Source organism: Centropristis striata, chromosome 4 (assembly GCF_030273125.1).
Source record: "Centropristis striata isolate RG_2023a ecotype Rhode Island chromosome 4, C.striata_1.0, whole genome shotgun sequence".
Lineage (NCBI taxonomy): Eukaryota > Metazoa > Chordata > Actinopteri > Perciformes > Serranidae > Centropristis > Centropristis striata.
The window spans coordinates 31,981,484-32,004,052 of record NC_081520.1 but is presented as its reverse complement, the minus strand read 5'-3'; the positions used below and the strand labels follow the sequence as shown (position 1 = coordinate 32,004,052).

The following is a 22,569-nucleotide window of genomic DNA, read 5'->3' as shown; positions in this document are numbered from 1 at the left end:
TAAATTTTGCATGGAAATGTTATATTGTGTTCCTTTGAGTTTATGACAGAAAAAAGTAAACGTTTTGTGCTATTCTTTGATTTACGGTAATTAAAAGTGTCTAATACGGTGATATACACTTTTTAATTTTACGCCCTATTTCTGATGTATTTGACAGTGTTTTTCTGTTATTTCTACAAACATTTTTTCAGTGTGGTAAAAGCTTAATCAGATCATGACTTTAAAAGAAGGATGGAAAAATATGACAAGACCATTCTTGCTTGTTGTGTGTAGACCGCCGGGGGGGGGGTTGAAAGTATTTTTTAGATAGAAAAGGGGGTCCAAGTAGAAAAACTTTGGGAACCACTGATTTAACCGAACTGATAGGCTACATATCGCCGCAGAAGCTTCCAGAAAAACGACATTTCCCACAATGCACCGCGCGTTCCAGTGACATCCACGCGACGATGAGGTGAAGCGGTTGTTTTCGACTCAACCGTTGTGACTAGCTGCCTGGGAAGCGAGCAAAAAACGCCTTTTATACCGGAATGATCGCGGTGTGATCGGCCTGAAGCGTTTCCGTTTCCCCCGGGGATTACTGCCAGCCTGAGGGTTTCACCCCCAGCTTCGTTTTCCGTGAGTTTATCGCCATGTTATCATCGGTTCCCACCAGGCTAATTGCGCGAAGGTCGCGCAGCCTGTCACCGTGCAGCCGCGTCCTCCAGACCAGCGCCAGCGGCGGAGCATGTCACGGCATCCGGGACACACCGGCGGAGATCAACCGCAACCCCATAGTGTCCACCTCCCGGGTCTCCAGACGGGGGATTTTAGCCGAGGACAGCGCTTGTACCAGTGTGAACCAGGCGGTGCAGTACCACCATCTCACCCCCAGATGGCTGTCCAGCCTGGAGAACCGCCGCAGCTCGTGGGCGGCTCTGGCCAGCAGGGGGCGCAACAACAACCAGTACTGGGAGGACAGCGGCCAGAGCGGCGGGGGTCAGGGCCGGGGCACAGGTGGAGGAGCTGGCCGGGCAGGACTGGCCTCTGCCGGGGTGCTGTCTGCTGCAGCCGTGGCCTTCTGCCTGAAGAAAGACTCTGATAATAAAGGTAAACGTTTTTTACAGCGTGGACACCAGGGAGCGTAGAACATGTTTTTTCTTCAGCTGTCATTGTGATCTGATAAAGTAGTTGTTTTGTCTAGTGATGAGTCACTTTTCTTAGAAACTGTTGTAAATTGTTCATATTGAGGTTCAGCAACTTTTCCACACAAGTATCATAGTGGTCAGTTGAGTTAAGAAAATATTCAGGGATTCGATTCGGCAAATTTTAAGGCATTTAAGTAAAAAGGAAAGCAATCCCTCATTTGAAGTGTCAATGATTTACATACAACAACTTTATGATGTTTTTATTCAAATTCAAATTTATTTTATTTATCCCCGAGGGGAAATTCAGTTAGTCTGTTAGCTGTGTTAGAATGAGGAGGAGCGAAGGATCATTTGAACCTCTCTGTGCTGCAATGGAGAGAGGAGCCATCCACTGCTGGTTTTTTGGTCTACTTGACAGTGCATCTCTCCACCACCTCCTCCTCCTCCAGTGTGTCCAACCTGGCTCCAACCACAGAACCAGCCCTTTAGACCAGTCTGTCCAACCGCCTTGCATCTCTGTGTCTGATGCTGCCTCCCCAGGAGATTGCAGCATAAAACAACACACTACGACCACAGACTGATAAAAGAGATTGTTTATTGTCTAATTAGTAAAAAATGACAGTGTACTCATATTTATATTTTACTCAGAAGTTGTAAGTGAGCTTATTTGGTTCATGGATTTAATAGGGATGTTTACATTTACTGGCTTCGGTATTCTTTTGGTCTAATGTTTTCTGTATGTGTTTTTGAAAAAACAAGGTGATGCTCTTCTGGAGGCAGCAAGGACCTGCAACGCTGAAGATGCGGCCAGGTACCACACACACACACACTCACACTCACACACACACACACAGTCTTTATAACCTGAATATTTTACTTCACATGTACATCCTAGCACCATACCCTGGAGATGCTACATTGCAAACCACGTGATTCAAGGAGGCCACTTAGTGCTACTAGTACAAGTGTGCAGAAGCTAAATAAATGATGTGGCATGTCCATTTTTTTGCAGTTAAGTATTAATGTCACCATGCCAAAGAAATGCACATACTATCTTTATTTTTTTCATAATGTTAGGATGAAAATACTTTTATTAAACTGTTTATACTTTCTGCCACTAATTTTAATATTGCATATATTATATATAATAATATCAAGATGTTGAGGCAGAAATAGTGTGACACTTAACTGTAATTGTCTCAGCCTAGAGTAGTTTAACTCCATTTTACTTAAAAAAAAATAAAATAAACCATGCGTGATTACGTCCAAAGTGGTCTTTGCAGCATAATGTATGGGCCAGCTGTATCACTTGTAGTTGTAGTTCCAACAATAACCAGTAGGTGGAAGAAGAGGACCATCTGTGTGTGTAAACGTGTGTTTGCAGGATAGAGCTCTATCCAACAGGGCCTTGGTTTTATTTTTCCCTCCCTCTGATTTGAAGCTTTTAAAGATTTTCTCCCTCTCACTTTAGATTACCTTTATTGATATTTTCTAAATCATAAATTAAAATGCCACCTCGCTCTGAAACTCATCTCTGAGACAGCCAACCACATCCACCCACACACACAGGAGCATGTCTAGTATTCCAGTATTTCTTGGTCCAATCTGTTCCGCTGATATTATTGCATTACAAATTTTAAATAACAATACTAAAGAGCCTACTGTGTGCAAGGTTATACAATACTATCTTTGACAAACACACTGTGCTTCATATGATTGGATGGTTTACTTTCCTGTCAGTCATGCTGCTCACCTCTTGGCAATAGTTATGTCAATGTGTGTTAAATCAGCTTGTGTGTGTACAGTGTGTCGCTGGGTATTTGTACCAGTGTATACAAGCGCAGCGTACATGTGTTTATCCATGTGTGTCTCCATTTGCTGGCTTGGGTTACCTGTGCCCGTGTGGCAGATGGTGTAGGTGAGAGTGCAGTGAGACTGTCAGCAGGTCACAGATGTGTTAAGTGCTTTGGTTTAGTTTGTACAAGTGGTAGAGTGTCAGGGTGTGTCTGCTGAGAGGACAGAGGTCTGGTTTTCACACAGACTTTATAAAAGCAGCTGTTGTGGTGAATCATTATAGAATATTGATAGGATTTAACACCAGTCTGAATGTTGTTATAATGAAAAGCAGGTTCCACTGATAAAGGGGCCCTACACAACATTGAAACAGTAAAATTTAAGGTGCTAAGAGCTGCTCAGTTGGACTGAACTGAGACAAGCCCCGTATCCTGAGAACCTCGGTGTAGCTGCAGTGGTTTTCTCTGCCCGGACCCTGGTCCTGCATGCAGACCAGGCAGTGAAAACAGAGCCAGAGAGCTTGGGAGCTGAGTGCAGACCAGACAGAGGCCACTGTGTTGCCTGTAAACACACATACTGTCTGCCTGCTCAGCACATGAGACGACAGACAGATCACTTACACACACACACACACACACACACACACACACTTTGTGCCACTCCAGTACCTAATGTCATACCCTGGGGCAGAAAACTCAACACACACCTGGCTCACACACACAGACACAATAACTGGTCAAGGAGCAAGTGTGTGTCAGTCAGATAAAGACAAAGATCTCCTGGACTTTGTTTCAGGCTGGTGTGGGTAGCCATATTTCTTGTTTTTTTAAATTGTGCATTCTCGTGGGTATTACTTCCCTTTTTTTTTAAGTATAAATCTATATGGACACTTATTTTAGACAACCTTCCATGGTGTTAAAGTACAACCACTTTTCATTTCTTTTCCCCATCAGGTTGGTAAAAGAGGGGGTGGACCCGAACCACCGCCACCGTCTAGGTTGGACCGCTCTCATGGTGGCTGCTATGAATCGACAGCACAGGTCTGTGTGTGTTTTATCAGCTAAACCTACTCAACAAATCATGTGTGTGTTACAGTTCCCAGGTGCCCTCCCTGGTGAGCACGTGTAACAGTGCTGCAGTGTTTCAGCAGCTGTCTGCATGAGTTAGTATGTGAGCATATGTCATGCGCTCTAGTTGTTACAGTAGGTCTTCAGAAGTACAAAGTGCGACTTTCAGACTGACAGACGGTCTTTCCCCGTCCCCCCATCTCTCTGTCCGACAAATTAAATTAGCCTCCTGGCCCCCAGAACACACACAGCACAGAGAGGGGCCGAGGTTAAGGCCGGGCCAAATCCAATTTACAGGGCTTTTTTTTTTTCCTCCATCAGGACTGTGTGGTCACTTTTTTGTTTAAGGGCCTCATTTGCCCGTGAGAAGCATAATGTGATATTTGAATATGAAAATGGCTTACTTTAAATCTCAGAGCTACACTGGCTTCTTTCTTTCTTTCTTTCTTTCTTTCTTTCTTTCTTTCTTTCTTTCTTTCTTTCTTTCTTTAAAATGGAAACATCTGAACCATTTAGGTTTAGAAGTGTGAGACAAATCAAAGTTTTTCAAAACAAATTACTTTATCACTATAAATGTAATGTTTTTGTGAATATTTATAAACTTCAAAGTTTAGATTGTTTATATTCTGTGTTTTATATTTATATGTTTCAGGGGTGCCACGATGTACCATTATTGATGATAACAGTGATATTAGAAAAAATGAAATATTGATATGTTAATAATACACATATAATAATGTGCAAAAAGGAGGTTTATCAGTTCATCTGGTAGCCATTTCACTATTTATTTAATAAATGTAATTGTTTTTGTTCTTGTTGTCCAGTTATGGTTACAGACTTTCTCTCCACCTCCCTACACTCAAACTTTGAGTGTAATTAATTTCCAAAAAATGAACAAAACGCACAGTAAATAAAGTTAAAGATCAGTTTGTTGACGTAGCATTATTATTATAATTTTGTTCTTTCCATTTTTTATAGATGGCACGATAATATTGGTATCGTAAATTATTTTGGCTGCAATAATCATGTGGGAAAATCTAATATTGTTCAGCCCTAATGTTTTCTAATACTTGAATATTTCCACAAAAAAAATTGAAGTGAAGTGATGAAGAGAGTGAAAGATAATTAGTCGACAACAATTTTGATAATTGGTTAATAGTTCAATCATTTATCAAGAAATATGGCAAACATTCACTCCTCAAATGTAAGAATTTGCTGCTTCTTCACGATTATAAACTGGATATTGTTTAAAATTTTTGGACAAAAGTAATTTGCAGTTGTCACATGAGGCACTCGGACAATTTTCAAAACATCGTTAACAATTTTGTGTCAATTTATAGACAATAATTAATCAATGTTTCAATGGTAAAAATTGTTTTAAGATTAATTTCTTTATAAAATAGTTGTTAGCTGCACGCTCAAATACTCATTGACTGGTCTAGAGCTCACAAACACACACACACACACACACACATAAACAATCATGTGCTTTGATTATTTCACTTTGTGGAGATGTTTGAGCTCCAGTATGTCTTTATATTTTACATGACGTGTGCTGAGTGATTGTTGGTGTATAACATCAATGTATGCAATGTGCTCTTGGATACAAATTTGTGTGTGTGTGTGTGTGTGTGTGTGTGTGTGTGTGTGTGTGTGTGTGTGTGTGTGTGTGTGTGTGTGTGTGTGTGTGTGTGTGTGTGTGTGTGTGTGTGTGTGTGTGTGTGTGTGTGTGTGTGTGTGTGTGTGTGTGTGTGTGTGTGTGTGTGTGTGTGTGTGTGTGTGTGTGTGTGTGTGTGTGTGTGTGTTATGAGTGCTATAACTCAGCGAGGCAGTGACACTCCTCTGTGTTTAATCCCGTCTTCTAACCCCCCAGTGAGCCGTCACTGCTGCAGGGAAGACAAAACATCAGTTCACACGCATCAGTCACACACGTCTCGCAAACACACACGCTCATATCCACACACACACACGCACACACACACAGACGAGGGGAGTTTATACCAAATATCTTACAGGCCAACTGCCTATTACTCAGTCACACACAACTTTATTTGCAGCCGTTAAGTGAAAACACCGGGATCATTACTCATGAACAAGGTCTAGCCTGTAGCTAGAATGTCAGCATGGATCTTATTGTTGAATAACTTCACCCCTCCCTCACACTGTATTTATATTTTCATGGGCCAGAAATGATAACTGTGTTTCAATCTCACCACCGTGCCATTTCTGAGGAAGCTGCGTAGTCCACCCGGCAGCCTCTCTGGTGTTCAGGGGTCGAGGTGCGGCTGTGTGAGAGAATCAGGGGTGGAGTAGAGGGGTGTGTGTAAGAATTAAGGGTGAGACATCGGGGGGCGTGTGTTTGCTTAGCTTTGATGTGGGGCTAAATCAGGGAGGCGCAGGGCTTGGCCCACTGTTTGCACTCTTTAACGCACAATACGCATCTCCATCTCTCTTTCTCTCCCTCCATCCCTCCCTCACTGCATTCACGTGCACAATGAGCGCTCAGCAGAGTGTAACGCCTGTTGACCGTTCCGACCTGTCGGCCGAGTGACTCGATGGGAGGGGAGGGGGACAGAACGAGGGGAAAGCGGAGGGATGATGGAATGAGAGGATGAGTGGCTCGTTGGGAAAGAGAGAAGAGAATAGTTTAGATGTGGAGTGGGATTATGGGTTTGGGGCCGGGATTATCTGGCCTGAATGGTAATGAAAATCACCACAGAGATCCCAGTAGAATATTTTCATCATTTAGTCACAATACAACATGATTATGATGGTGAGCAGCCAGGTTAGGTGACAGAATCAGTAACCATATACCATTGACATGCAGTCTTCTCAGTACACCAAAATAATATGCTCATTGGGCACTCGTTTAAAAAAATACTTGAAGGGTATTCTACTTTAAATAGTGTTTATTTGTATTATGTGTGCAAGATGTGATGGTGTAGATACCAACTATGTTTTTCCAGCATCATCCATGGCCCAAATAACAGCTATTGTTGCTTTTACCTGTTGTGGAGGTCCGGGATACGTCAGATATCCAAATGCTGTTGTATCCGGGTTCATGACATCATGTGGAGGTTCACACAGCTCAGTGAACTTCACTGCCTTCTCCAGGAACTGTGTCTGGATGACTACTGCTTCTACAGATGTCTGAACCTGAAAAATAGTCCGATTTTGCTGCAATTTTATTTCAATAAATGGATCAAAACGATGTTGAAATAATAACATCATAATGTAGATTTTTTAAAAGTCTGAATTCATGCTTTGTCATGTCTGCAAGACGAAAAGCAAAAAACTGTTAAAATGCTTTTTTTCTGTATGGAGTGATTATTGTTATTATTACTGGTGATAAGGGCTAAACAGGGATATGCAGGAGATTTCCATTACCGATAGCGTCATGCAAAATTTCTCACTTGAAAAATTGTCAACTCGTGCAACTGCGCGCATTTTTTGCCTATCCTCCTCTTTGCATTGACATTGTATGAAACACTGCTGAATAAAGTTACATTTTGACCAATCAAGGTTATGTGGCTGGAATAATAAAAAAAAACAACACAGTGAACCTCTCCTCCTGGAGTCTGTCTGACCCCAGGTGTGCACCAGGTGAGATGAGGTCAAGTGACGTCCAGCGTCTGGGCCAGGTGGTCCGAGACATGGATGGTCAGTTCGGCTCGGGTGTCTATTATAGCTCAGGACAGACGGAAGTGTCCATTTCCTGTCTTCCCTCCAGGGCAGGATGGGAAACTAACACCAGCCCCCAGCAGCAACACCACCAGTCACCTGCTGGCAAAAGTCGGCACGAGCTGGAGGGATAAATCTAGCCACAGCACGGGCTTGTTAAGTGAAGAGTGGTCGTTATTTCAAGCTTTCAATTCAAGAGCTGGACGGTGGTACAGCAGGGGGGGCATCCTGTCCCCCAGAGAAGACGCTGACTCCGTCTAGGCTCTCGGGGTGATGCTTTAAAAAGTCTTATCACATTATAAGGTGGATGTAATTCTGCAGAAAAATGAAACAAAAACATCACAATAAGATAAAAAAGCATGGGGCTATGGAGAGGGAAGACTTGAGGATAAGTGATTGATTATATTTGGTGTGATGTCTTGTGCCAAGCAGACAGTCAGAGAGGGTCAGGACAGTGGACACAAGACTGGCAAAAAAGAGACGAGGGTGTAAAGTCAGCAGCTAGATAACCCTGTACTCATTTAGCCCCAGTTTAGCTATGAAAGTAAAATACTGTTTTTAATTAACAGATAACATTGTTTGGTACTTATAAGATTGTATTAGGAAGTCTGTAATTTTAACTTTTGGCCCACTCCTTTAAAATGGGATTTTAACCTAATTAACCTCTGCATGCCTTCAGTTTGGCCCCAAATTAGTGCTGCAACTCTCCTCCTAAATGTCCCAAATAAAGTTAGCCACTTGATCATCAGTTGATTAGTAAAACTATCAACTGTTTTCAAAAGCTCATTAGTTTTAGCGCTATCCTGTGTAATTAAATCTCCCTCTTTCATCTTTTTAGCTGCACTTCCCTCTTTTCATCCACTCCTCCTCCTCCTCTGCAGTTTTCCTCTCTTTATCCCTTCTTGTTTACCTTTCTGATGCCATTAACCCTTTTCAGACCATCTCATTTCTTCACACAGTCCTGCCCAGCCTCGTGTGACCAACCGTAGTTTGTGTGTGTCTGTATGTGTCTCGGAGGATGCATCGACGTGTTTGTAGAAGTGCTTGCAGGGGTGAGAGGAGAGCCCTCTGTGGGTCATGCCCCCCCGCCCCCCTGCCACAGTGATACAGTAACAAAAGGGGACCCCCCGATAGTCCTTTATGCCCCACAGCAAGGTCAGACACAAAGACCTGTCCAGGCTGTTCTCAGCCTCGCTCTACCACAGGAACACATGCTCTGTAGTGACGACTACTAAAGTCTGCTCACATTCTAGATATGTTCGTTATGTTCATGCAGATGAGGAGAATTTCATTGTTATTCTGACTGATGAACACTTATCACTGTACTGTGATTTTTGAGCCTGTACTGATACCTGAAACAGATACTGGTACTAGGGCTGGGCGATATGGACCAACAGTCATATCCCAATATATTTAGGCTAAATATCGATATATGCGATATATATCCTGATATTTTTATCACAAACTGAGAGCAAATGTTCAGTCAAAGTCAAATATGACATGTCACAAGTAGTTTTATTGAAACAGTTTATTTTTTATTATTATTATTATTATAACATAAATACTGTTTAACAACAGGAGTACCTTTTTTAAAAAAAACACAAAAAACATTTAGATTAAAAATATATCTTAAATAAAAAATAGCCTATGAAATAAAATAGGCCAATCTTTTTCTGAAATAAATGTATTTATATGAGAAAAGAATAATGAACATTACAAAAGAACTAAATATGACAAACCCTAGTAAGTTTTATATATATACATATATATATAAGAAAAAAATCTGAACTATATCAAGATATGCGATATGGTCTAATTCCATATCACATTTAAAAATATATCGATATATTTTTAAAGTAAAAACAGCAAAAATGACGTAGCTGGTTCCAGTTTCATTTGAAGCTTTTCTTTATTATATCTTTATAGCAATTTGAATACTATTGCCACATACTAAATTACCATTTCTCACGATGATAAACATTATATAGAGAAATTCATCTTTAAAAAATGGCAGATTCATCTTTTGTGGAAACTGGTTGTGTTCCTTATTTAAATTATGGATACATGTTTCAAATATTTTACTGCTTCAGTCTGTTTTATGTCACATGTTTTATGTTTTTAATAATTGTTTTTCCTTTAAAGGAGACACATGGTGCTCATTTTCACACATTATTTTCTCATACTGTCTGTCTAAATAGCCCTGTCTCTTTAAACTCCCTCCTTCTGATTGGTCAGTGTTTTTCGGGCATTCTGCATCTTCACTCCCGGCATCTCTACACCGTCTTTTCGGCTGTGGAATGATTATAATGAGACTGTAGCAACACTTTAGCTTTCATCATGACATGATATTAGACTCGTCGGACAACGATACGATATTTGCCGATATCACAAAGTGTGCTGCGGCACAATCAGGTTCGATTCAGGGGCCAGCGATCGATATGACACAATATCATATGCCCATTTAACACAACCTGTTACATTTATATCAACTCAGCAAAAAAAACAACTTAGCCATTTTATTTCTGAGCTGTTCTGGAACAACTCAGAAATAAAATAGCTCAGAAATTAAAAACAATCCAATATTTTTAGTACAAAGAATAAAAATAGACCTGCTGTTCACTATAAAGTGCTATAAAGTGTTTTTATGGGTTAACTTAAAGAACATGTGATGATCTTTCAATTCTGAACATAGACCATCCCCAAGCTGAGCTGTGAGATCTCAGCTTACTTTTCAAAACAAAACGGGGAGATTGTCAAAATAAAAGCATATATTAAAGACGACAATAATTATCGATGCAGTTGGATCGCTCACAGATGAATCCATATATCAATCTATATCAATGTATCCTTACATCCCTATGTATAGTATAGCTGTGACGTCACAACCTTACAGAAGTCATGATGGTTCATTAAAAGGCACAGTTTCACAACCTTACAGAAGTCATGATGATTCATTAAAAGGCACATTTTCACAACCTTACAGAAGTTATGATGATTCATTAAAAGGCACCGTTTCTGAATACAGGCTGTGTGCATTTCTTCATTGATTAAGCATTTTGTTACTTTTATGGTATTTATTTGGCACCTAGACCTGTTTTTAAAATAATAACAGACATTACATACATACATGGGTATGAAAATCTCACTTTTTACTTAATAGGACCTTTAAAACCAGCACTTTACTGTACGTTATAATTACTTTAATTACACACCACACCTTTGAATTGCTTGTGTGATGTAAAATCAGGGATGACTGAGTGATATATCGATATAAAAAATATATCGATATATTTTTAAATGTGATATGGAATTAGACCATATCGCATATATCGATATAGTTCAAATTTATGCAAATTTGCATAAAAATCACTTACAGGATTGAAATTCAGAAAATAAATGAATATAATAGTTGATATTTATGATTAGGACTGGTGTTTATGAAAAAAAAAGAAACTATGAAACGAGAAAATAATAAATTTGAATATTTCTTAAGCTTGATTTTGGAAAGCACTTGGTTGTATGAGTGTGTTTAAGTGAATCCAGAGTCAAATTTATTTTTATTTAAGATATTTTTTATTTAAATGTGCACTTCATGGAGCTTTGTTTTTTTTTAAAAAAAGGTACTCCAGTTGTTATACAGTATTTATGTTCACTTAAATAACCAGATTCAATAAAACTACTTGTGACATGTCATATTTGGCTTTGACTTTGACTGAACATTTGCTGTCACTTTTCGACAAAAATATTGGGATATATATCGTATATCGATATTAAGCCTAAATATATCAGGATATGAATTTTGGCCCATATCGCCCAGCCCTACATCTGACAATACTAATTTTTAAGCGCAAAGTTTCTCCTAAAGGGAAGCTGCAGCCTTTAACTTGGTGAAGTGTAGTTGCTCTAAAAATCATTCTGCTTCCTTTAAACCCTCTCAGGCCTCCTGCCATAACCATTTAGCTGAAAATGATCCATCACTCCCTCCCAGGCTGCATTACATAGTCACAGGTTTAATGGCAGCGTGCTGGCAGGGTTCATGTTTCGGCCATCGGCCCATTTCTCGCTCTCAGTGGGCACAGACCAGCCGACTAGTTTCATGTGTGTATTCATGTTCATGTGTGTGTCTCAATGTCAAAGCCATTGCACACGTTCATGGTGGTAAATGTAAAGCGTGTGTTCTGTAGACGGAGAGACGGTACCTGGAATGTCCGCTGGGTCACAGTGAGTGGTGTTGCCGAGGTTCTCGTGTTTGTTCTATAAGGCGGTACGCTCCAATGAAGGGCTACACACAAACACACAGACACTCCCCCCCTCGCCCCCTAACTGGCGCCGGAAACAGGCTCGACCCTTGCCCCTTCAATGTACACATATGTACATGTTACTAAGCAGACTACGGTGCAGTGAAGGAGGGAAGCAGCCATTGGAGTGTGTCCACCATAACAGGACGGACTAGAGATGGAAGAACATCAGGTGGAAGAGTCGTGGTCAATTAAGGAATTAGATGTTTACATCGACACACAGTGTGTTTGTTTTCAAGCTGTGAGGACGCAAGAAACTTGGGTGAAGGTTATGTTTGATGATGTAAAAGAAGCGGGTCTCTCCTCACCCAGTCTAAATCCTATTTCCTGTAACCTGACTATACAGTCATGGGAAAAATTATTAGACCACCCTTGTTTTCAATTTCTTGTTCAGGTACATTTGAGTGGACAAATATAATGATAACAACAAAAACAGCTGATAATGATGATAATGATTTTGGTTATTATCGAGAAAACCAGGGAAAATGTCTAGATATCAGCTTTTATATTGAACTCTTATGAGCCATTTTTGTCCAAACAAATGTACCTTCAGTTGTACCAGGCATTAAAATGAACAAAAATTGAAGAAAACAAGGGTGGTCTAATATTTTTTTAGGATTTGTAGTCAACAATATTGAGTGTGTCCTGCTTGTGTTTTTAGTAAGAATGTACCGATCTAATTTTTTCCGTCCAGATAACAATTCCTTGGCTTTGGATAGAAGGTAGATAGATAGAGTTTTATTAATAAGCTTTATGTTTCACTGTGGAGAAGTGATTGGTATCATTCTTCTATGTGTAAGGTAACAGCATGCTTGACCTAAATGTTGCTTTCTTAACTTTGTTGAACAAAATGTAACACATTGACATTGGGCGAGAGGCGGGGTGCACCATGGACAAGTCTCCAGACTACCACAGGGCTGACACATAGAGACAGACAACCATTTCACTCTCATTCACTCCTACGGGCAATTTAGAGTCACCAGTTAAACTTAAGCTGAATGTTTTTGGGAGGAGGCCGGAGGACCATGAGAAAAGCCATGCTGACACAGGGAGAACATGCATGTACAGATTAGCTATTTTTTAGTAAATGAATAAATTGTGCATTAGCAACCTGGTGAGAAATCTTGATAACATAGAATTTAATTGAATAGATCAGCCCCATTGTCACCAACACAGCTTTTTGACTACTGGTATTGGATCTATGCAGTCCTAGTTTTTAGGTTTAATTTAGGTTTGGCAGTAACTGTGAGATCATTTTACGGCGGTAGTTTTTCCTTTAATTAGGACTGGGCGATATGGAGAAAATCAAAAATCACATATCGTATCACATATTTGGAACAACTACCTTGATATTGCAACACTATTGTAGGATTGACCATTGTTGCTTTTTACTAAATATTTACACAATGAGATTTTTGATAGTCATCATTAATGAGGATATATTGACAAAGTGGGTAACAGTAAATGATACACAGCTAGAAGAGTCTGGTAATTTTAGAAAAGTACTTAATTTTACTGTAAAACAGACTATAAAACCAGGAAAAGACAACAAAATATTACGATTTCCAAAATCTAAGATGATTTCTCGTCTCATAGAACGATACTGATATCAATATATTGACCAACACTACCTTTAATATCTTTAGGCCATTCTGGGCAGTGTTGTAAATGAGAACTTCTTTTTGACGATATCAGACTCATAATATTTTTTGCCTTCATTTTAGCCTTCATTTGTTTTTAATTCACTTTACTCACCGGAAACATGAGACTCTCAGATGCTTCATCTACGAACAGTTTGCTTATTGAATTCCCCCCCAAAATTGCTATATCATGATATATGTTGATATAAAAATATAAATTTACATATTTTGGGAAAGAAGATTTTAACCTCGACGTGTGATTATATCTTTAAGCAGTGCTGGCTGTTAATACAGAATAATGTGTGCATTATCTTATACAAGTACTAGGTAGGATTATTACATGTATTTAAATATGTTTCTGTGTCTTTTGTTTCTTTACCAGTGTGGTGAAGGTTCTGCTGGAAGCCGGGGCTGACCCCAACGCCGGAGATAACTTCAACAACGTTTACGACACCTCACGGGAGAAAGGCATCCACTCACTGGAAGGTGAAAGAGAGAAAAAAACAAAACACTTTGCAACTGTGTGCGCATCAGTCACGCACGTGTTTGTGGTTGCTATATTACACTTATGAATCCAAAGTGTTGAAGCAGATATTACGAGACGTTATAATTTGCATAAAGATTTGCATATATGTACATGTTTCATTGCTTCCGTATTATTTATTTTATATGTTCTGTGACAAGTAGTGTGTGTTTTATTTGTTTTTCTTGCAAGCTGCACACACAAATACACAAGACAAGATGGCACAGGCACACACACACACACACACACACACACACACTGTACCCCCCGCCCCTGTCTGTGTTGGGTTTCTGCAGACATATTTATATGGGATATGTATATTGCAGACATTTATATGGCTGTCAGGTTTGGGTCCACGTGGGGCCGGCGTAGCGTGGGGAAGCGTTTCCCAGACGCACGCTGATGGATGGGCTAGGGGGGCCTGTGCGACGCTTTATTGGGTTAGCTATGATTATCCCGCCCTGTCTCTCTCTCTCACACACACACACACACACACACACACACTGCAGAGACAGACTGTCAGAGAGATGGAGAAAAAGAAGGGGATGGATGGAGGAAGGAAGGAAGGAAGGAAGGGAAAGACTGATGAAGGAAGAAAAAATGAAATGGGAGAGAAAACAAGAGCAAGTGAGGAAGAAAGGGAGCAGCGATAGAAGGAGTGAGGGAGATGTTAAAGATGGAGAAGAAGGAAGAAGATGTGGATGTTTGGAGGGGTTATAGAGAGAGGGAGGGATTGGAGGAAATGGGTGGGATGATGAGGGAGGGAGGGAGAGGCGAGGAAGTCAGGAAATGGATGAGACACAGTTATTGGGATAGAGGGAGAGGCGAGGGAGGAAGAGGGTGCAAGTGATGAAAGGAATTGATGGATACAGAGGAGGAGAGGAAGGAGGCGGAAAAAATAAAAAACGGATGATGGAGGAGTGGCACGAGATGAGTGCTCTTATGAAAAAGAGAAGTAAGGAGAGAATGATAGACTATCTCTATTATTAGTAAAGAGCAACAGCAAAGGAGACCCTAAAACACAACTCGCATTATTCCTATCACATCAGACAGTTGAGCTTAAATCTGTGAAAATGAACAACTCTTCAAAGCTGGAAACAGGAAAGACAATATTGTAGACTGCAGTGTTATCATTGTTACGCTTTGCGGAGCCTCGCTATTGACTGTGAATAGATTAAAGAAAGTTATTCTGCAAGCATTTCCAGTTAAAGTTGTCTGTTAATTCATCATGCTCTTTCAGCTCCACAGTTGTCTTATTTCCATCTTTAAGGAACTAGAATCGTACAAATAACCTATGTTCCCTTCAGGCTTTTTATCTTTTCTTTCTTGTCTCTAAATGTCTCGCTCTCTGTCCCTCCCTACAGTCCTCGTGTCCAGAGAGGATGAATTCAGCAGCAGGCTCAGCAGCAGGGCTGGCTTCCGGGGTTGCACGGCTCTTCACTACGCCACACTGGCTGACGACCCACGCACTGTCCGCATGCTGTTAGAAGCTGGTGCGTCACACCCCGCCCACCCAAACACAACCATCCTTAACTTTACCTCACTTTCAACTTCTGACTACACTTCTTGAGTCCTGAGCAGTGGTTGAAAAAGTGTTCAGATCTCTTACTTAAGTAAAAGTACTAATACCACACTGTAAAATTACTCCACTACAAGTAAAAGCCCTGCATTCAAAACTTACTGAAGTAAAAGTACAAAAGTATCAGCATCAAAATGTACTTAAAGTATCAAAAGTAAAAGAACTCATTATGCAGAATGGACTCACACATAGTAAACATATTATTATTGATGCATTTATACAGTACAGGCCAAAGGTTTGGACACACACCTTCTCATTCAATGCGTTTTCTTTATTTTCATGACTATTTACATTGTAGATTCTCACTGAAGGCATCAAAACTATGAATGAACACATATGGAATTATGTACTTAACAAAAAAGTGTGAAATAACTGAAACCATGACTTGTATTTTAGATTCCTCAAAGTAACCACCCTTTGCTTACTAGAGTATAAGACATGTTTTCAGTTATTTCACACTTTTTTGTTAAGTACATAATTCCACATGTGTTCATTAATAGTTTTGATGAATCTACAATGTAAATAGTCATGAAAATAAAGGAAACGCATTGAATGAGAAGGTGTGTCCAAACTTTTGGCCTGTACTGTATAAGCAGCGTTTACATTTTCTGAAGGTAAGGCTCATTTTAACTACCTAATAAACTGTTATGTGCTTAAATACATATAAAGGTCTAATCTCTTTCATGTTAAATCTGAATCTCAACCTGAAAAGTAACTAAAGCCGTCAGCTAAATGTGGATTAAAAAGTGAAGTATTTGCCTCCTAAATGTATTGGAGTAGAAGTATTAAGTTACATAAAATGAAAATACTCAAGCAAAGTACAAGTACCTCAAAATTGTACTTAAGTACAGTACTTGCGTAAGTCAACTTAGTTACATTCCACCACTGGTCCTGAGCAATATACCTGCTATGACTGTAGTTGTGTCCTCTGGCAATGCTTCATGTCGTGAGTTGATTCTCCATCATGGACCGAAAATCCCCTCTTTTTTCTTTTAACCTGAATAGTGAAAATCTTTGGCCGAAGTATTAAAGTAGGGTCTTATAGTAGTCGTGTAGTTTTTTGACATTGCTATGGTTCATATTCATGTGCTTTGAAATGGTCAAAGTTAAGATGAAAACTTGCTGCACTGTGGTAGTGGCCTGTCAATCATACAGTAGTTCTGCTCAAGATCGTTCCCTGCTTTATCATCTATTTTAGATAGATGGATTGATGGATATGCTTTATTGATCCCAAACTGGGAAATACGGTGTGACAGCAGCAGTAAAGATTAAACGATTAAGATTAAAATTGACAAAAAATGGAGTTTCACAAAACAAACATCAAGCTGTATTGAAGAAGACTTGAGCCCATAAACTCATTATGAGGATGTTTACTGAGGTAGTAAATCTAATGATAAAGGGTCATAGTCATTTTTCTATTGACTTACATTCAAACAGAGTTCTTACTGTAGCTAATGGTGTCGCTCACTGCTGGCTATTTGATAGAATGCAGGTTGAAGGCACTGATTTAACATAATGTCTTTATCTGTCGTGAGGCTGCATAATGCTGTATCTGTATTACATTCACAGTTACTTTGCTCATTTAATACAAAGGATGCATGTTTGCTTTGGTGGAAATTTGTTCGTAGGCCAAGGAAAACATGTTTTTTGATATTTTGAGATCCTTTACATTTTCTCACATAAATTTAACTTTAGCTGTAGCAGAAAAAATAGGACCTCGCCCATTTTGTATTTCTGGAAAAACACTGACTGACTTTAACTTTGACTTTAACTCTCTGAACCCCAACAAGCCGTTTCAGGTCGTATTTTGCTCTATTTGCATTGTACACACTGTGGCTTTTTATTTCACTGCAATATATAATATCTATAAGTTCTGCAGCTCTATGGAATCAGCACAATCATGGTTAGAATTAGGAACAACTCAAACATGCCTATTATGCAGAATAAAACAGTTATAATGACACAAATCAAGAAATAATTGGGTCTCCACATATTGTACATATTGAGGTATTGTCATGTTTCCAACCTCTCCTGTCCCCTCCTCTCTGCTCTGTGTAGACGGACTCTCCTGTCCTCTCCTCTCTGCTCTGTGTAAACAGCCTGGCCACTTGGGTTTTTAATTCAAATTTTGCTTAAAGAAGTTTGTGTTTTTTTAGACTCCCTGCTTTTATGGGATAAGATTGTTTGTGCATCGTGCATGTCTAAGAATTACTTATTCTAGGGTGCGATTAATTAACATGAGGAAATTCAAGACTACTGTTTATCACAACACAGGCTTCTTACCTTAATCTTTGCTATACAAACTAAATGCTTCTCATTCTGCCTTTGGAGCTGAAGGCAGTCTTGTCTCCATCAGCTTTAAAAAGCTCTCCATGTATCATCATCTTAACACTTCCACCCCCGAGTAATATAAACAGTATTACAAAGCTCATTTGAGATTGATCACTCGTTCATACCCCCTCTCCATTCACCCCTATTACACTCGCACCTGTCGTTGACTCAGCTCTACCGACACACACACACACACACACACACACACACACACACACACACACACACACACACACACACACACACACACACACACACACACACACACACACACACACACACACACAGACCCTCGGGGAAGAATATCCCCCTCAGTTTCCAGGCGAGCAGCTCTTAAACAAGCTCGGCCTAGTTGAACTGTGACCTCTGCACAGAACATGCCCTTGGGGTAACTGCACAATCACAGGATGTGTGTGTCTTTGTGAGTGTGTATATTTATGTATACTTCTTTGTGTGTGCATGTGCACTCAAGTGTCCATTTCTTTAATTAAAATATTCATATATTCATGTATGCTTTTATCCTTTTGATATGCTTAAGTTTGTACACGCCTTTTTAAGTCATAACTTGGGGGGGCATTTGTATTTTTTTATTTTTTTGGGATGATGCGTATTTCATCTTAAATCATTTTTTCCATTTTTTGGACCAAACACCCCTGCCGCCATCACTACACACACACACACACAAGCACACACACACACACACACACACTAGTATTAATGTCTTGTTTATGTTTATGATGGATGGTGCATCCAAAGCTCTGCCTGCCTGTCTCTCCCGCCTCACCCCTGCGTCAGTAAGCACTCTGTACGCTTAAACAAATCACTTCGTCTAACTCGATCAAATGTTCTGCAGACGCATTTTTGAATTAAAAAGGTAAGAAATTTCACAAAACAGAGACATTTGTTTTAAGTCAATCCGATTAAAGACGGGGTGTGTTTTCTGCTCGCCCGACTTGGTCGTTGCATTTTTGGCGCCACCGTCACGGCCAATAACAATCATGACATCACACGCTATCAAACACCAACACATCGCTGTCCATCTACATGTGTGATTCATAGGTGCATAATTTAAGACTTTTATACACATCTTTAATTATTATTCCTGACAAAGCTTGTGATATTTATTTTCCCTTCAATCCATTTCCTTTCCGTAACCTCCTATCCATCTTTTTTTACATCATCACACCAAATCTTATAAACTGCCACAGCTTCAGGACACCTGTGTTCATGTATGCGCGCGATTTGTGTGGAGTTCCCCATACTTTGTTATTTCCCTTGTGTTTATGTGCGTCCATGCTACTCTACCAGCCGTGGGTTTTGCTCTTTTGGCCTTAGCCGGCCCTCGACTCACATCTCCATCCATCACAGTGTCCAGGCCCACCCTCAGGCCTCGGCTCGCCCCACAGTCTCTCATCCTACCTGCGGAGGCTCTCTAGCTTTTCCCCAGGCTCCACATCAGGCCCTTGGCCACAGGCACTCGATAATGGACAGCTCCGTAGGTGGTAGGAGGCCCCAGAAGAGACACACATGCTCACAAATGCACACAATACAGATACAAGGACACAAACACGCACAAAGACCAGCAGGGGCTCTCTCCCACCAGCTGCAGTGAAAGAGAGGGAGGAGGAAATAGGAAAGAGGAGGGGACTCCTAATAGGCATAACTAAAGCACTCCTAATGAAGGGATCCTGTGTATGCGTGTGTGTGTGTGTGTGTGTGTGTGTGTGTGTGTGTGTATATGCGAGTGTGTGTGTGTGTGTGTGTGTGTGTGTGACTGTTCAGCTGGGGTGTGTGTGCATGCGTCTGTTTGTGTGAGTGTCTTTAGTGTTGATCCTGTTATAAAGTGCTATGGCCCAGAGGGTTGGCCTGATATTAAAGCCCTAAATGATGCTATTTATTATGTCCTGTGTGTGTGTGTGTGTGTGTGTGTGTGTGTGTGTGTGGGTGGGTGGATGTGTGTGTGTGTGTGTACTTTATTGCTTTCCTCCCTCATGTTTTTGGTGGGTTGGGGGGGTAAGTGGTGAATTGTTGCCAGGATCGATAGCTTACTGAGCACGTCACAAAATTTAGGGGTTTATCGATAATCATCACAGTGATTATTAGTCTCTGCGGTCGGTGCAACAACCAGCACCTGTAATGATACATACACACTGTTACAGTTTTCTTGAGTGTAGTTCACTCACAAAAACTGCAGATTCATTGAATTGCCAGACACGCTATATATCGTGACATATATGCTTATCGAGAAATAATCAGGGTTGGAGAGTAACGTATTGAAAACATAAAGATATGAGTAACTGAATTCACTTAATGTTACAGTTTAGTTTGGTTGTATTCTCAATAAATATACGGTCTTTAAATAAATATGACTTGAAGGGATTATTTTATTACCTCTGCATTGGAAGTCATGTTTTCGGTTTGTTTTTTTCAATGAATAAATAGTTGATATGAAATAATAACCACATGGTAAAGCCTATTTTTGTATATTTCATAGCCCATGTTAGAAAAACAACACCTCAGTGGTTCACTCTAGCTTTGCTCCCTCGTGTTTTCCAAATTATATAAATGTTTGCTGTAACAGAGTTTGGCGCTGGTTTTACAAATCATGATAGAAATGGTACAGAAAAATATATATGCTAGACATTTTTATGGTGTTTTGACGATATACAGTCATGGAAAAAATTATTAGCCTGGTACAACTAAAGGTACATTTGTTTGGACAAATATAATGATAACAACAACAAAAGCTGATAAAAGTTAAATTAAAGAGCTGATATCTAGACATTTTCCATGGTTTTCTTGATAATGATTTTGGTTATTTTCAAGAAAACCATGGAAAATGGCTAGATATCAGCTCTTAAATTAAACTCTTATGAGCTATTTTTGTTTTTTGTCCAAACAAATGTACCTTTAGTTGTACAAGGCATTAAAATGAACAAGAAATTGAAGAAAACAATGGTCTAATAATTTTTTCCATGACTGTATATACATATATACTGTCATATTACCCAGGCTCACGTTGTGATATGGATGATTTTGGTTACACAACCAGATTGTAGACTGAAGCTTTACATTTGTATGAATATGTAGTTTTATGGCTGTCACTTTTGTTTCCTTTATTCAAAAGGAGTGCCTTAGGAATTTGTTACTGAAGCCAAAAAGTTTTATTGTATTTTCATTTTGTCTTCGGTGTATCTGATGCGATGGAGACATTCACTTGTTTGTGTGGAGGAACGTGTGTGTTGGCGACTGTGGGGTTGATGGTGGTGGCACAGGTCAGGGCAGGAGGCCCTGCTAACCACCTTCACTGACAAGTCCTGGCACACTTCACACGTGCTGTGACATTATGGTTCTTCCTCATTTATACTCTGACGTTTTTCCTCCATTTGACCCCTCCTGCTGTGTGAAGTGTGTGTGCTTGTGTGCCTCAATGGCCCACAACCTGCAACGACCTGCAGTGTGTGCAGATTGTATAATAATCCAGGGTGTTGGTGTGCGAGTGTCGGGGTCAAAGAGTGCATTATTGGCACGCGTTGCAGATATGAAACCCCCTATTGGGTCATTGCATTGCCCTCCTGCTTCACTGCAGTTAGTCTCAGTGACCCCTGAACCCGTATGACCTCTCACCCCTAACCTCACTCTGCCCATCGACGTTTTCACCCTCCTGCTGAGGTGGTGTCATACCTTGCTCTGTGCATGTTCTTGTAGCACTAACGGCAAAAAAAAAGTATTTTCTTTTTTTTAAATGATGATGTCATTCTTTTCTGTTAAAACAATTTTATAAGTAGCATCAAAAGTGTATGTTAACCCATGTCTGTACATTTGTGTGTGTGATGCATGCTTGCATACAGGTGCCAACCCCCTGCAGACCAATGGTTTGGGACACACAGCACGGGCCTACGCTAAGGAGGGAGAAGTGGGCAAAGTCCTGCAGGAGTTTGAGAGCAAGGTATGACATACAGTACAGACACAAACTGTAATTTTGTTTTTCCGTACAAGCTGTGCAGAATGTCCAGGCAATTAAAACCACATTAGTTTCCATGCACACTAATGTTTTGATGCTGTGTTCGTTTCCTGTGTCCTGTGTCTGAATGACTCGGCACTATTCACTCACTAGGCATCTGTGTCATTTACTTGCCTTCATGCAAACAGACAGACACTCCTCAGGTGGTCTGTGTCAGTCTGCTGACTGACTGACAGCTGCTATTGAGTATTAGAGATGTGAAAGCTGGTTGAGGTTAACTGGGGTTAAAAACGTGCTGAAGAGTAAAGTCTGATGATTCACCAGCTTTCTTTAGATGCTGTTATATGGGACTAGATATGAACCAGGAATTCAAAGCAATCAAATACCTTAAATATTTTCTGAAAGCATATTTCCATATTGATAGCAAGATATTTTGTATGAAATATGTCAATAAAAGAGTGTATTCGACCATATCTGTAAATGCATATCAGCCAGATAAACTGACATGAGGATTTTATTCAGGACTTTTTTGCTAATGTAAGGGCTTGGAGTGTGATGATATATTGAT

The 22,569-nt window shown here is 40.1% G+C and overlaps 1 protein-coding gene across 1 annotated transcript in view; it reads left to right on the top strand.

Annotated features, from left to right (window-relative positions):
- Positions 1-425: 425 nt before the first annotated feature.
- clpb (ClpB family mitochondrial disaggregase) overlaps positions 426-22,569 on the top strand; it is a 42,757-nt gene continuing 20,613 nt past the window's right edge. The window contains exons 1-6 of the mRNA XM_059331683.1: positions 426-1,086; positions 1,884-1,935; positions 3,872-3,958; positions 13,987-14,090; positions 15,492-15,620; positions 21,889-21,986. Of these exons, the coding sequence (XP_059187666.1) occupies positions 630-1,086; positions 1,884-1,935; positions 3,872-3,958; positions 13,987-14,090; positions 15,492-15,620; positions 21,889-21,986 (927 nt within the window). The 5' untranslated portion in view covers positions 426-629. The remainder of the gene's footprint in view (positions 1,087-1,883; positions 1,936-3,871; positions 3,959-13,986; positions 14,091-15,491; positions 15,621-21,888; positions 21,987-22,569) is intronic.